The sequence below is a fragment of the Callithrix jacchus genome, chromosome 15 (assembly GCF_049354715.1).
Source record: "Callithrix jacchus isolate 240 chromosome 15, calJac240_pri, whole genome shotgun sequence".
Taxonomy (NCBI): domain Eukaryota; kingdom Metazoa; phylum Chordata; class Mammalia; order Primates; family Cebidae; genus Callithrix; species Callithrix jacchus.
In genome coordinates, this window is record NC_133516.1 from 7,620,951 (window position 1) to 7,633,323 (window position 12,373).

General features: G+C 38.8%; 1 protein-coding gene across 8 annotated transcripts in view; it reads left to right on the plus strand.

The window, feature by feature from the left end:
* MFN1 (mitofusin 1) overlaps window positions 1-11,011 on the plus strand; it is a 42,338-nt gene extending 31,327 nt beyond the window's left edge. For all 8 annotated transcript variants that reach the window (XM_008981249.6, XM_078350200.1, XM_078350203.1 and 5 more), the window contains 4 exons: window positions 2,909-3,061; window positions 4,061-4,257; window positions 7,683-7,817; window positions 10,493-11,011. In XM_008981249.6, the coding sequence (XP_008979497.2) occupies window positions 2,909-3,061; window positions 4,061-4,257; window positions 7,683-7,817; window positions 10,493-10,571 (564 nt within the window). In that variant the 3' untranslated portion in view covers window positions 10,572-11,011. The remainder of the gene's footprint in view (window positions 1-2,908; window positions 3,062-4,060; window positions 4,258-7,682; window positions 7,818-10,492) is intronic.
* The last annotated feature ends 1,362 nt before the right edge of the window (window positions 11,012-12,373 follow it).

The window sequence follows — 12,373 nt, forward strand, 5'->3', positions numbered from 1 at the left end:
GTCTCTACTAAAAATACAAAAATTAGCTGGGCGTGGTGGCGCATGCCTGTAATCCCAGCTACTCAGGAGGCTGAGGCAGGAGAATTGCCTGAACCCAGGAGGCAGAGGTTGCCACGAGCCGAGATCGCGCCATTGCACTCCAGCCTGGGTAACGAGCAAAACTCTGTCTCAAAAAAAAAAAAAACCTTCTTGGGCAGCATGCTAGCAGCAGTGAACCTGAGGCATGGGTGTGGAAGCTTTTCAGGAGTTTAGGATGAAGGATGCTGTATATGCCAGCACTTGGAACATAGTGACTCAGTTGTGTATGCCTGCAGCCTCTGCCTGTGACTACATTTAGTGATGATGAGGAGCAAATGCATGACTTTGAAGTATGTCAAGTGAGAAAAAAGTGATGCCTGACTTCCTTACTTATGCAAAAAATGATATCTTCAGAGTCCAGCTGTAAACTGGAAGAAGAGTATATCAAAGAAGTGTTTAACATTGATCATGAGGTTTCAGTTGCTGAATAATCATTCATTAACTGATTTTAACTGATGGCAAAAGAGCTAAAATGCTTCTAAAGCAAGGTGATGATGATGATGGTGATAATGAAGATGTCATTAACTCTGCACCTATAGGCAACATGGTGATGGGCTGACTGAAGCACTAGAACAGTGTGCATTCATAACAGAACAAGAAATAGGTTTATAAAATCAAGGAGAGACTTCCTCGAAAACCATTGTGAATGAGGCAAGTAGGTGGTACTGCAGGAAGCATTATCAAAGGCCATTCAGCACAATGTCTTATGCCTGCAGAACCTACTTCTTGGTCCCTCAGCTGCTTCCGATGTTTCTTCTCACCTAACAAAGTACAGTATTCAGTAACTTTTTAATCAAAACAGCATTGTAAGAGCCAATGCAGCAGACTTGAAAGCCTGCCATTGTTGCTGTTAAACAGCTGATGCCGGTGTTCTGGTGATGCAACTGTGCTTAGTTTGAATGTTATTTTTTCACTATTAATAATGGTGTGTCTTATATTTTAACAAATTCCTCTGTGTGAATAGGTGTAAGAAAATGATTGCTTGTCAGTAGCATATAAATTCCATCAAGAATGATAGTGACGCCGAATAGCCACAATGTTCACATGGGTGGCTGACATAGCAACACTGTGTTCGCTAATGAGTCAGTGTACACAACCTTTGTTTCATGCACAAAATTATTCAAACATTGGATAAAATCACCTCAGGCTATGCAGATAACGTATATGAAACAAGTGAATTTTATGTTTAGATTTGGGTGCCACCCTCAAGATAGCTTGATATATGTGTGAAAATATTCAGAAATCCTAAAAAATCTGAAATCTGAAAGACGTCTGGTCCCAAGCATTCTGGATGAGGGACACTGGATAAGGGAAAGCCAGTCCTCAAGCTTCCGTCCAGTACTGTCGTTGTGGTGCTACATTCAGTTTTGAAAATTTTCTGTTTTCTTAAAAGATTTGGTTTTCACATTTCAAATAAATTAGAATAAATACAAGCATTTTAAAAGAAAAACCTTTAAAAATTTATCAATTCAGTAATTTTTTAGAAAATTTGCGAAACTGTAAAACCATCACCACAATCCAGTTTTAGAACATGATTATCATCCCAAAGCCTTTTTTGTCATTTGTAGTCAGCCATGATTTCCACCTCTAGCCCACCACTAATCTGCCTTCTCTTTATGGATTTGTCCTTTCTGGACATTTCCTATAAATGCACTCGTATAAAATGTGGCCTTATGTGACTGATTTCTTTCACTTAGTATAATGTTTTCAAGGTAGGGTTTATCTTGATGGCATCAGTGTTGTAGGCTGTATCAGTACCTCATTTCTTGTTTTGGCTGAGGAATATTCCATTATAGATACAACACTGTTCATTCTTTAGTTGGTGGAGATTAGGGTAGTTTGTACTTTTTGGCTCTTATGAATAATGCTGCTGTAAAGAGTCATGTTTTTTATGTGGACATGTGTTTTCATTTCTCTTGAGTATCTACTTAGGTTCTAGTGGGTATAGAGTGCTGTTTCATTGTAGGTTTGATTTGCATTTCCCTAATGATCGATGATTTTAAACATCTTTTTGTGTGCTAATTAGCCATTTGTGTGCTAGTTTTCTTTTGTGAAAAGTCTAGACAGAGCTTTTACCTATTTTTAGATTACTTGGGTCTTGTAGGGTTGCAGGATTTCTTTGCATATTCTGGATCAAGTCCTTTCTCACGTATATGATTTCCAAATGTTTTTTATTTGTTGTTTTATTTTTTGAGACAGGGACTTGCTTTGCCCAGGCTGGAGTATAGTGGCGTGATTGCAGTTCACTGCAGCCTCTGCTTCCAAGGAGCTGGGACCACAGGCGTTTGCCACCACACCTAGCTAACTTAAGAAAAAGTTTTGTAGACACAGGGTCTCACTGTGCTGCGCAGGCTGGTTTCAAACTCCTGGTCCCAAGCTATCCTCCTGCTGTGGCCTCTGAAAGTGCTGGGACTACAGGCATAAGCCACCGTGCAGCCCCAAATATTTCTCTGTCTGTGGCTGTGCATTTTGAAGTTTAGTAAGTGTTTCTTTTGAAGTCCTTTTTGTTTTTTGGTTTATCTTTTGTTGCTTCAAGGATTGTGCTTTTGTTGTTTTTTTTAAACTTAGTTTGTTCCTCTTGAGAGTTGAGGGCCTTCTATTACATTTAGACCCCATCGTTTGTTATGAAAATTTATTATTGTTCATATCACTGGTCCATATTGTAGACAGATTTTCAAATTATTTTATTTTCTACATATATGTATGGTATCCTCTTCATTTAGGGTGATTTTTTTCTCCCATAGATTTGCTACTGTACTTGTAAAGAGTTTTATGAAGGTAAGTTTAATTTGTAGTTGGTTAAGTGTAATAACCTTTTTGTTTTTGGCAGCTCCCTAGATCTTTAGCTTCTACTCCCACTGCTCCTCCCAGTCCAGCAGTGCCAGATAATGCATCACAGGAGGAACTCATGATTACGTTACTAACAGCATTGGCTTCTCTTACATCTAGAACTTCTATGGGCATCATTATTGTTGGAGGAGTGGTAAGAAACATTTCTTTTAGTATAATTAAAATGGAAATATTTGCAAAGCTGCCTACTAGAAGATCACAAAAGAAAAGGTATATGATGTTCTGTTTGTAGGATCTGTAAATAATAGGAAAATTTGCAGGTTAAAAGTAGTGAATCGGCTGGGCACGGTGGCTCATGCCTGTAATCCCAGCACTTTGGGAGGCCGAGGCGGGTGGATCACGAGGTCAAGAGATCGAGACCATCCTGGTCAACATGGTGAAACCCCGTCTACTAAAAATGCTAAAAATTAGCTGGGCACGGTGACGCATGCCTGTAATCCCAGCTACTCAGGAGGCTGAGGCAGGAGAATTGCCTGAACCCAGGAGACAGAGGTTGCAGTGAGCCAAGTTCACGCCATTGCACTCCAGCCTGGGTAACAAGAGCGAAACTCTCAAAAAAAAAAAAAAAAAAAGGAGTGAATCATCACAAGTCTTACATTTTTAAAAATACATCTTACATCTTTAGGAATGAACCATCACCAACTAGCTGGTCTTTAATAGTTCCTAAGCATTTTCACATCACGGCACACAAAGAAACATTTGTGCACTGGGTAATAAGAAAACCCCAGGTGCCTTATCCAGCCTTCTCTGAATATTAAGGGGATCTGTCTTAAATATTGTTTTTAGAAGTAGTTCTTATATGTTTTCAAAAAAATATTTATGTCATTAGCAGCATAGATATACTTGTTTTGGTTTTTGAAATGACCTAAAATATTTAACATTGTTTTATTTTTGAGATATGATTGAATCAGATTGTCAGATCTGGCAGCTTACAAAGCTCTTGCTTATTTGTGTGCTGATCCCTTTCAAGCCTGATTGATTTCTGGTAACTTCACATTTTCTCAGAGAAGGAATCTATGTTTTTAGAAAATGTTTCTAACTCAAAGATCTATAGGGTACTAAAATGCTTTTAAATATTCTCTCCAAAGTAGTGTTTTTCCTTCTCAGACTAAGCTGTTACTTTATCTTACAGATTTGGAAAACTATAGGCTGGAAACTCATATCTGTTTCATTAACTATGTATGGAGCTTTGTATCTTTATGAAAGGCTGTCTTGGACCACCCATGCCAAGGAGAGAGCCTTTAAACAGCAATTTGTAAACTATGCAACTGAAAAACTGAAGATGATTGTTAGCTCCACGAGTGCAAACTGCAGCCACCAAGTAAAACAGTAAGTTGAAAGATGTATCTTTGTTATTAAAAAAAAAAATTACTGAAATATGACATACATACAGAAAATGCACTATTATTGCTCAAAGAATTATCACAAAATGAACATGTTTTGTGATCTTCACCAATGAGAAAATAGAACAATACTAAACCTCACTGCTGCCCTCTCTCTCCTAATCACTATTTTTCTTTCCATTCTCCTGATAAATTAGGTTTAAGTAAATAGGAACTTTCAAGAACTCTGGAGAGGTTTAAAAAGATAGTTCTTAATCTTTTGTTTTTGTTTTTTTCAGAGATAGAGTCTCTATCACCCAGGCTGGAGGGCAGTGGCGTAATCATGGCTCAGTGCAGCCTGGAATCTTAGGCTTCAGTAATTTTACTGCCTCACCCTCCTGTGTATCTGGGACCACAGGTGTGCACCACTACACCTGGCTAATTAAAAAAAATTTTGGCTGGGCCCTGTGGCTCACGCCTGTAATCCTAGCACTTTGGGAGTCCGAGGTGGGTGGATCACCTGAGGTCAGGAGTTCAAGACCAGCCTGGCCATCAGGGTGAAACCCCATCTTAAAAAAATAGAGAAAAAAAGAAAAAAAAATTTTTTCCTGTGTTACCCAGGTTGGTCTTGACCTCCTGGGCTCAAGTGATCCCGCCCTCCTGAAATGCTGAATAGCTGGGATTATAGGCATGAACCACCATGCCCAACTCAAAAGATAGTTCTTCAGCGGATGTGTTCTAAATTTATGTACCTGGCCAGACAAGGTGGTTCACACCTGTACTCCTAGCACATTGGCAGGCCGAGGCAGGTGGATCACTTGAGGTTGGCAATTCAAGAACAGCCTGGCCAATGTGGTAAAACCCCATCTCTATGAAAAATACAGAAATTAGCTGGGTGTGGTAGTGCCTGTTTGTAATCTCAGCTAGTTGGGAGGCTCAGGGATAAGAATCGCTTGACCCTGGGAGGCAGAGGTTGCAGTGAGCCAAGATTGCACCACTGCACTCCAGCCTGGATGGCAGAGTGAGACTATGTCCCAAAAGTAAACAATTGCCCTTAAGATACTTGTGATTTTTGATTGTTTGTTTTGAGATGAGAGTCTTGCTCTGTCACCCAGGCTGGAGTGCAGTGGTGTGATCTGGGCTCACTGCAACCTCCGCCTCCCAAGTTCAAGTGTTTCTCCTGCCTCAGCCTCCTGAGTAGCTGGGGCTATAGGCATACACCACCATGCCTGGCTAACTTTTTTTTTTTTTTTGGTATTTTTAGTAGAGATGGGGTTTTACCATATTGGCCAGGATGGTAATCTTGATCTCCTGACCTCGTTGTCCACCCGCCTCGGCCTCACAGAGTGCTGGGATTACAGGTATGAGCCACCACGCCTGGCCCCACACCCAGCTAATTTTTTTTTTGTATTTTTTTTTTTTTTTTTTTTTTTAGTAGAGCCAGGGTTTCACCATGTTGGCCAGGCTAATCTCAAACTCCTGACCTCAAGTGATCTATTCACCTTAGCGTCCCACAGTGTTGGGATTACAGGCATGAGCCACCGTGCCCGGCCAGATCCTTGTGGTTTCTTAATAAAGAAAACTGAATGAATAGAAAGGTAGATGGCTGAGCCGTCTCAGAAAACTGAATGAATTCTTAGCATTTAACAAAAGAACTTTATGGTAGGCAGACTCCTGATTTTTTGATGAATGTAGTTTTGCTCTCGCGATTCCAATTTATAAGTTAAATGCTATTTTAATTTTAGATCTCAGAATAATTTTATTATAAATATACCTAAGTCACCTGGTTTCTGCTTTTATGCAACTTAAATATTTCTTTCATTCATGTGACAAAAATATATAGAACTCAAGTTAAGTCCAAGTACACTGTTCTGTATTTAGATGCCTCTGAGAGCAGAATTTAAAAATTCTTTGAGTTCAAGATAACTTCAGTTTAATGAAAGTAACATTTACATAATTATAATACAAAGTGAGAGTCATAAGAAATATAAGAAAAGAAACTTTTATCATAACGCAAGGCTTTACAGGTTACTTAAATCCAGAAGGATAGTAGATCAGTAAAGGTTTCCTAGAGAAGATATATAGCATATGAGAGTTAATTCAGCATGCAAGTGGAGACAACAGCCCAGATGCAAAGCAAGAAGATCAGAGGAAAGGAATGTATTCACCGACACGAAGAGAAGAATTTCAGTGTGGCAGATGTGTATATAAGCTGTGTACATACTTCCACGTATAGACTTCACAGCAGGATATGGCCTTGTCTATGTGTGTAGATTGGGGTTTGGATAATTAGGAATTCTCAGAGTGATGTCATCAACACTTAGCTGTAGAACAAATAACTTTGCAGTAGTGTATGAAATTGTTTAGGCTCAGGAGACAGGAATTAGAACAAGTAACTTTGCAGTAGCGTATGAAATTGTTTAGGCTCGGGAGACAGGAATTTCTGGGACGGTAAACTGCTTCAGATACAAAATCAGAGTCTGAACTGACAGTTTATAATTGTAGAGAATGAATACCAGGAGACCACAGATTTGATGAATTTGTTCATTTATTCATTCATTCATTGACCACATTTTTTGAGCCTCTATTTTATGTGGTAGTTTTAATTTTAAATTGTATTAAGGATGAGTTTTTTTAATTAAGATACTTTGACTTCTGAAGAAATCAACTGAAATTCATGTAAATAAAAACAAAGTTAATGTAGTTTCCATGCACTGATTATCAGACATTTATTAATTGCCTCCCATGCGGCAATGCACACTAGGGGTTATGGGAATTAAAAACTTGACTTGATCCTCTTTCTTAAAAGACTTTGCATGTTAGTGGAGGGAACTTCAAATAATTTCTCAGTCAAAATATACTAAGTAAATAATATTTAACAAAATATTAAAAGAATGACGCGCACGCTTCATCTATCTGTCTAATACTGGTGGAATGGGATTTGGTGGAACGGGAAGAGGTATGCTCCCATTTAAAAAATGTAATGTTTGTCAAAGTTAATGTATTAATTAGCTGTCAAATAGAACCCTTTGATTCTAGATATATGGTTACATTTTGCTATAATATAAAATGTTTTTGCCTATGTCACAAAAGTTCATGGAGTTGTTCCTGTTCTTGATAATGTCTTACTTTCATTGGGCAGGGGACCAGGCATAAGTAAGGTGTAAGGTATTTCTGAAGAAATGCACCTGTCTTTTGTCTTTATGTAGCTTATTCATGTTCTCATTCATACAGCAGAGGTAATATCGTCTCTTGAGCCAGGATAAAATTCAGCCCACTAGTGCCATACCTTCCCTCTTAGCGTGAAGTGCCCTGATTCCCTGTAATTTAGAATTTTTAAAAAACTTGTGTTCTCCTTTTTATGTGAGCTTTAAATTAAAGCTTACTCATTTTTGAAGATGTTTATGACTGCTTCTGAATTTTTATTTTAAGACAAATGGCTACCACTTTTGCTCGCCTGTGCCAACAAGTTGATACTACTCAAAGACAACTGGAAGAAGAAATTGCTAGATTACCCAAAGAAATAGATCAGTTGGAGAAAATACAAAACAATTCAAAGCTCTTAAGGTATTTAAACTTTTTTTTCTCAATAATTTGAACATTTACTGGTCTCATTACCAAAATATGTAAAATTACTAATGAATTTGTGTTCATACCTAGTAGCTTTTTGTGTTGGTTTAAATGAAATTCGTCCATGTTTAATTCCATATGTTTTGCAGTTTCAGCAAAGACTAGTTTCAGCAAGAAAACAAATCTGAATAGAAAGGAACTTTATAGATCCAAACTTATTCTTCATTAGGTTATATCATATATTAGTCCCTTTAATTATAGAACAGAAATTGTACAATTAAAAGTGAGATTTTAGTTGTGTATGTCCAAGACCCATTACTTTTGTTCTCATGGGGGGACCGTTGATTGGGTATACTTAAATCATAAAACAAAAGTCAGATTTCCTGATAAAATGTGGATTTCTGGTTTGATGTGATTCATTATGGAATATTTGGGGTCTAATTAAATTTGCTTTTGGGACAAGACTGAAAATGTCACCAGTTAGGTCTATAGTTGGGAATTCTCACTCAGTGCTTGAGAACGTACTTTCAGCTTTCTTACTTTCACTTCTCATCCATGAGCTGGCTTGTCAAAATGTCTTTGCAGAATTGTGAAACCTCATTTAGTCTCTGCTGTTACTTCTAGGACACGCACTACACAAAATTGCCTGTGTAAGAACAGCTTAGAGTCAATGTTTACAAATAGAAGGAACTGTCTTTGTGATGTGGATTTGGGGGCATGTACTTAAAGCATCCATAGTAGTGATTATCCGTAGTGTCTTCATCAGACTAACACACATGTTCATTGTACTTTAGTTTTAAAATCTCTGGAAAAGATGACTACCTATCACTTAGATTGTCCAACCTCACCCACCCATGCGAATTTTATATATTCAGTTGCTCCTATTTTAAGTTAGATCATCCCAAATATACCTCTCAAATTTGGTGAAACTGTGTAGTAGAAATTGTTTTTTTGTCTTTACGTAGGTATGTTTTTGTGATTTTTTTGGTTTTGATTTATTCAGCTTTTGAAAGATCCAGGTAAGTTTTTAAGTAGTATTTCATTTTTTGGCCTGCTAATCATTTTTCTTATAGGAAAAAGTTTTAAAAAATTACCATAATATTTGGAATATCCATTGTTTACTAGATTAGGACCAGCCATTTGGATAGAATTTAACTTGCTAACACTGCAGGAGAGCTACCTCAAGAAATATATACAGTAGAGTTCAAAGCTTATGTACTCTTCACTTGTATGACCTGAAGCATATGCACTCATGAACAAAGTAAAACAAGACCCCTTCCCCTTCTCCATGATGGAGAGAGAGCCCACTCAGTGAGTGTGTGCCCTGGCACAGAAAACAAGTCCCCTTCCCTTTCTCCATGATGGAGAGAGAGCCCACTCAGTGAGTGTGTGTGCTGGCACAGAATACAAGTCCCCTTCCCCTTCTCCATGATGGAGAGAGCCCACTCAGTGAGTGTGTGCCCTGGCACAGAAAACAAGTCCCCTTCCCCTTCTCCATGATGGAGAGAGAGCCCACTCAGTGAGTGTGTGCCCTGGCACAGTAAACAAGACCCCTTCCCCTTCTCCATGATGGAGAGAGCCCACTCTGAGTGTGTGCCCTGGCACGGTAAACGAGACCCCTTCCCCTTCTCCATGATGGAGAGAGTCCGCTCAGTGAGTGTGTGCCCTGGCACAGTAAACAAGACCCCTTCCCCTTCTCCATGATGGAGAGAGTCCGCTCAGTGAGTGTGTGCCCTGGCACAGTAAACAAGTCCCCTTCCCCTTCTCCATGATGGAGAGAGAGTCCACTCAGTGAGTGTGTGCCCTGGCACAGAAAACAAGTCCCCTTCCCCTTCTCCATGCTGGAGAGAGTTCGCTCAGTGAGTGTGTGCCCTGGCACAGTAAACAAGACCCCTTCCCCTTCTCCATGATGGAGAGAGTTCGCTCAGTGAGTGTGTGCCCTGGCACAGTAAACAAGACCCCTTCCCCTTCTCCATGATGGAGAGAGCACACTCAGTGAGTGTGTGCCCTGGCACAGAAAACAAGTCCCCTTCCCCTTCTCCATGATGGAGAGAGCACACTCAGTGAGTGTGTGCCCTGGCACAGAAAACAAGTCCCCTTCCCCTTCTCCATGATGGAGAGAGTCCGCTCAGTGAGTGTGTGCCTGGGCACAGTAAAGAAGTCCCCTTCCCCTTCTCCATGATGGAGAGAGTCCTCTCAGTGAGTGTGTGCCCGGGCACAGTAAAGAAGTCCCCTTCCCCTTCTCCATGATGGAGAGAGTCCGCTCAGTGAGTGTGCCCTGGCATGATATGAGAATGGGAAACAAGTCTGTTTCTCTGTCAGTTTTAGTTTCAATTTTCCTGTCTTGTGGGCATTTGGCTGCATCAAAGATAAATCTAGTGTTTAAAGGAAATCTTTTTAGTGTACCATTGCTGCTGTAACATCTGCTAGTTTGCTTGTATGTCCATGAAACACTCTGTACTTTATGCATTATGTAAAGGGAATGTGCAAGCACACATGACTATGTAATAGGATGTGACTCCCGTGCAAGGTGATATGATTCCACTGTCTAGTATACTCTTCGTTGTTTATTATTAAAGTTTTGTCTTTTCACAATGGATGGAATGCATCTTTCTCCTTGACCTTTGTGGTAATTAGATTGGTGTTTCTTTTTGTTTTTTTTTTTTAATTAGAAATAAAGCTGTTCAACTTGAAAATGAGCTGGAGAATTTTACTAAGCAGTTTCTCCCTTCAAGCAATGAAGAATCCTAACAACAGAGATTGCTTTGGTGACCATGATAGGAAGAAACGAAACTTGTAAGATTGGGACAGTTATTTTTATGAAATGACTTTAAATATGAATTGTACTAACTGTACCTAAATAGCAAAGCCCTGTGTGGATTCTGATAGTGATCTATCTCAGGGTATTTGTATTTTGGAGAGTGTTATGTCCTTAGTTTTAATTTTGGGTAAAGAAAAGGCTTAAATTATGAATTAGTTACAAGCAACAATACCAACTTATGTGACCCCTGAGGGGTGGGGCTGTGAGCTCTTCATTTGTTTTTGATTCTGAAAAACTCTGCTTCCTGGCATCCAGGAGTTAGAGATTGAGCCTTTCATCTTCTTTCTCAAAACTAGTTTTTGATGCTATCTTTCATGGGAATAGTCACTTTTTAATTTTATTTAATAAACTGCATTGCCGGAATCACCAAGGAGTGTGGAATGTTCTTGAGTGTATTATTTCTGCAAGTTACAGTCTCTTTGCTGTCATGGCAGGTATGTGAACCACTAATAAATAGGCTGTTTTTACTTTTTATTCCCATTAAAACTGATGTAAAACAGAATAAAGGCTTTTTATAGTCACTTATAAATATCTGGGTCTAAATGATTTCCTTAGTTGTTTCTAAAGAAACATTTTCAGTCTTGCTCCAATTAGGATTTCAGTAAGAAAAGTTTTCCTAGCTCAATTTTAGGAATAAAGTTTGAAGAGAGAAAAATACACAAAGATAGGTCTGAATTTTGAATGATAACAGTGATGTTTTAAAAAAGCTGTTCTTCAGGAGGTATTTGCCTAGGATATTGCTGGATTATACCCCAGTGGAGGCTTTTACTTTTATTTGTATGAATTTTTCAGGGTTTCATTAAAAATTATTACTGTATTTTTTGCCTTAATAAAAGGTTATGGGGTCAAGTATCGATATTAAAAAGTGATTGAGTCTGTACACTTGTAAATTACACCTAGAAGAGGTTCTCTTGACTTTCTTCCCCAATGTGGAAGAGAGGCCAGTTTTGCCACCATTTGCATATTTCAGTATTTCTGATTCATAAATGTAAAATTTACAGAATTCTCCCTTTAGCTGGTGGAAATGCCTCATCAGTTTCCTCTTTAATAAATCAAATACAGTCTTTAACTGGTGTTGAAAAAAACTGATTGACACTCAGAATTCAAATGTAATAAAATGACAGCATTCTAGGAATTTGCTAGGCAAAATACAGGACTACCAGATAAGTACCACCTGGATGCTGGTTAGAAATACACAGTCCCGGGGAACACAGTACATTTGGCCACATGTAACTTATGCTTCCTTGCTATTCAGCAGTTTTATGGCAGGTGCAACTCTGTTTTTCAAGATACCTTCAAGAGAAGATAACACTAGGCCACTGAAGCCTTTCAAAAATATATTTTAATGCAAACTGATACTAGAATGCAGTATACCTAATGAAAATTAATTTTGGTTTTTAGCTTTTATTACTGTTTTATAACCCAAGAAATGGCACGGGCCACGAAATGTGGGATTAGGTAACAGAAACAATGTGGAAAAACAGCCTTTGAAATCTCGTACTGCTAATTAAGGTTACAAAGCTCAAGGCCGTAACCTTTATGCAAAAGTACTTAAAACTTGAAAGTTCCTAATGGTCTGGTGTCACCTCATTAGTACAGTTTAGTGGTTCTCAAAGCTTGGTTTTGGGTCATCAACATTACTTCTTTTTCTTTTTGAGACAGGTTCTCTAATGCAGTGGCATTATCATGGCTCACTGCAGCCTTGACCTCTCAGGTTCAGGTGATCCTCCCA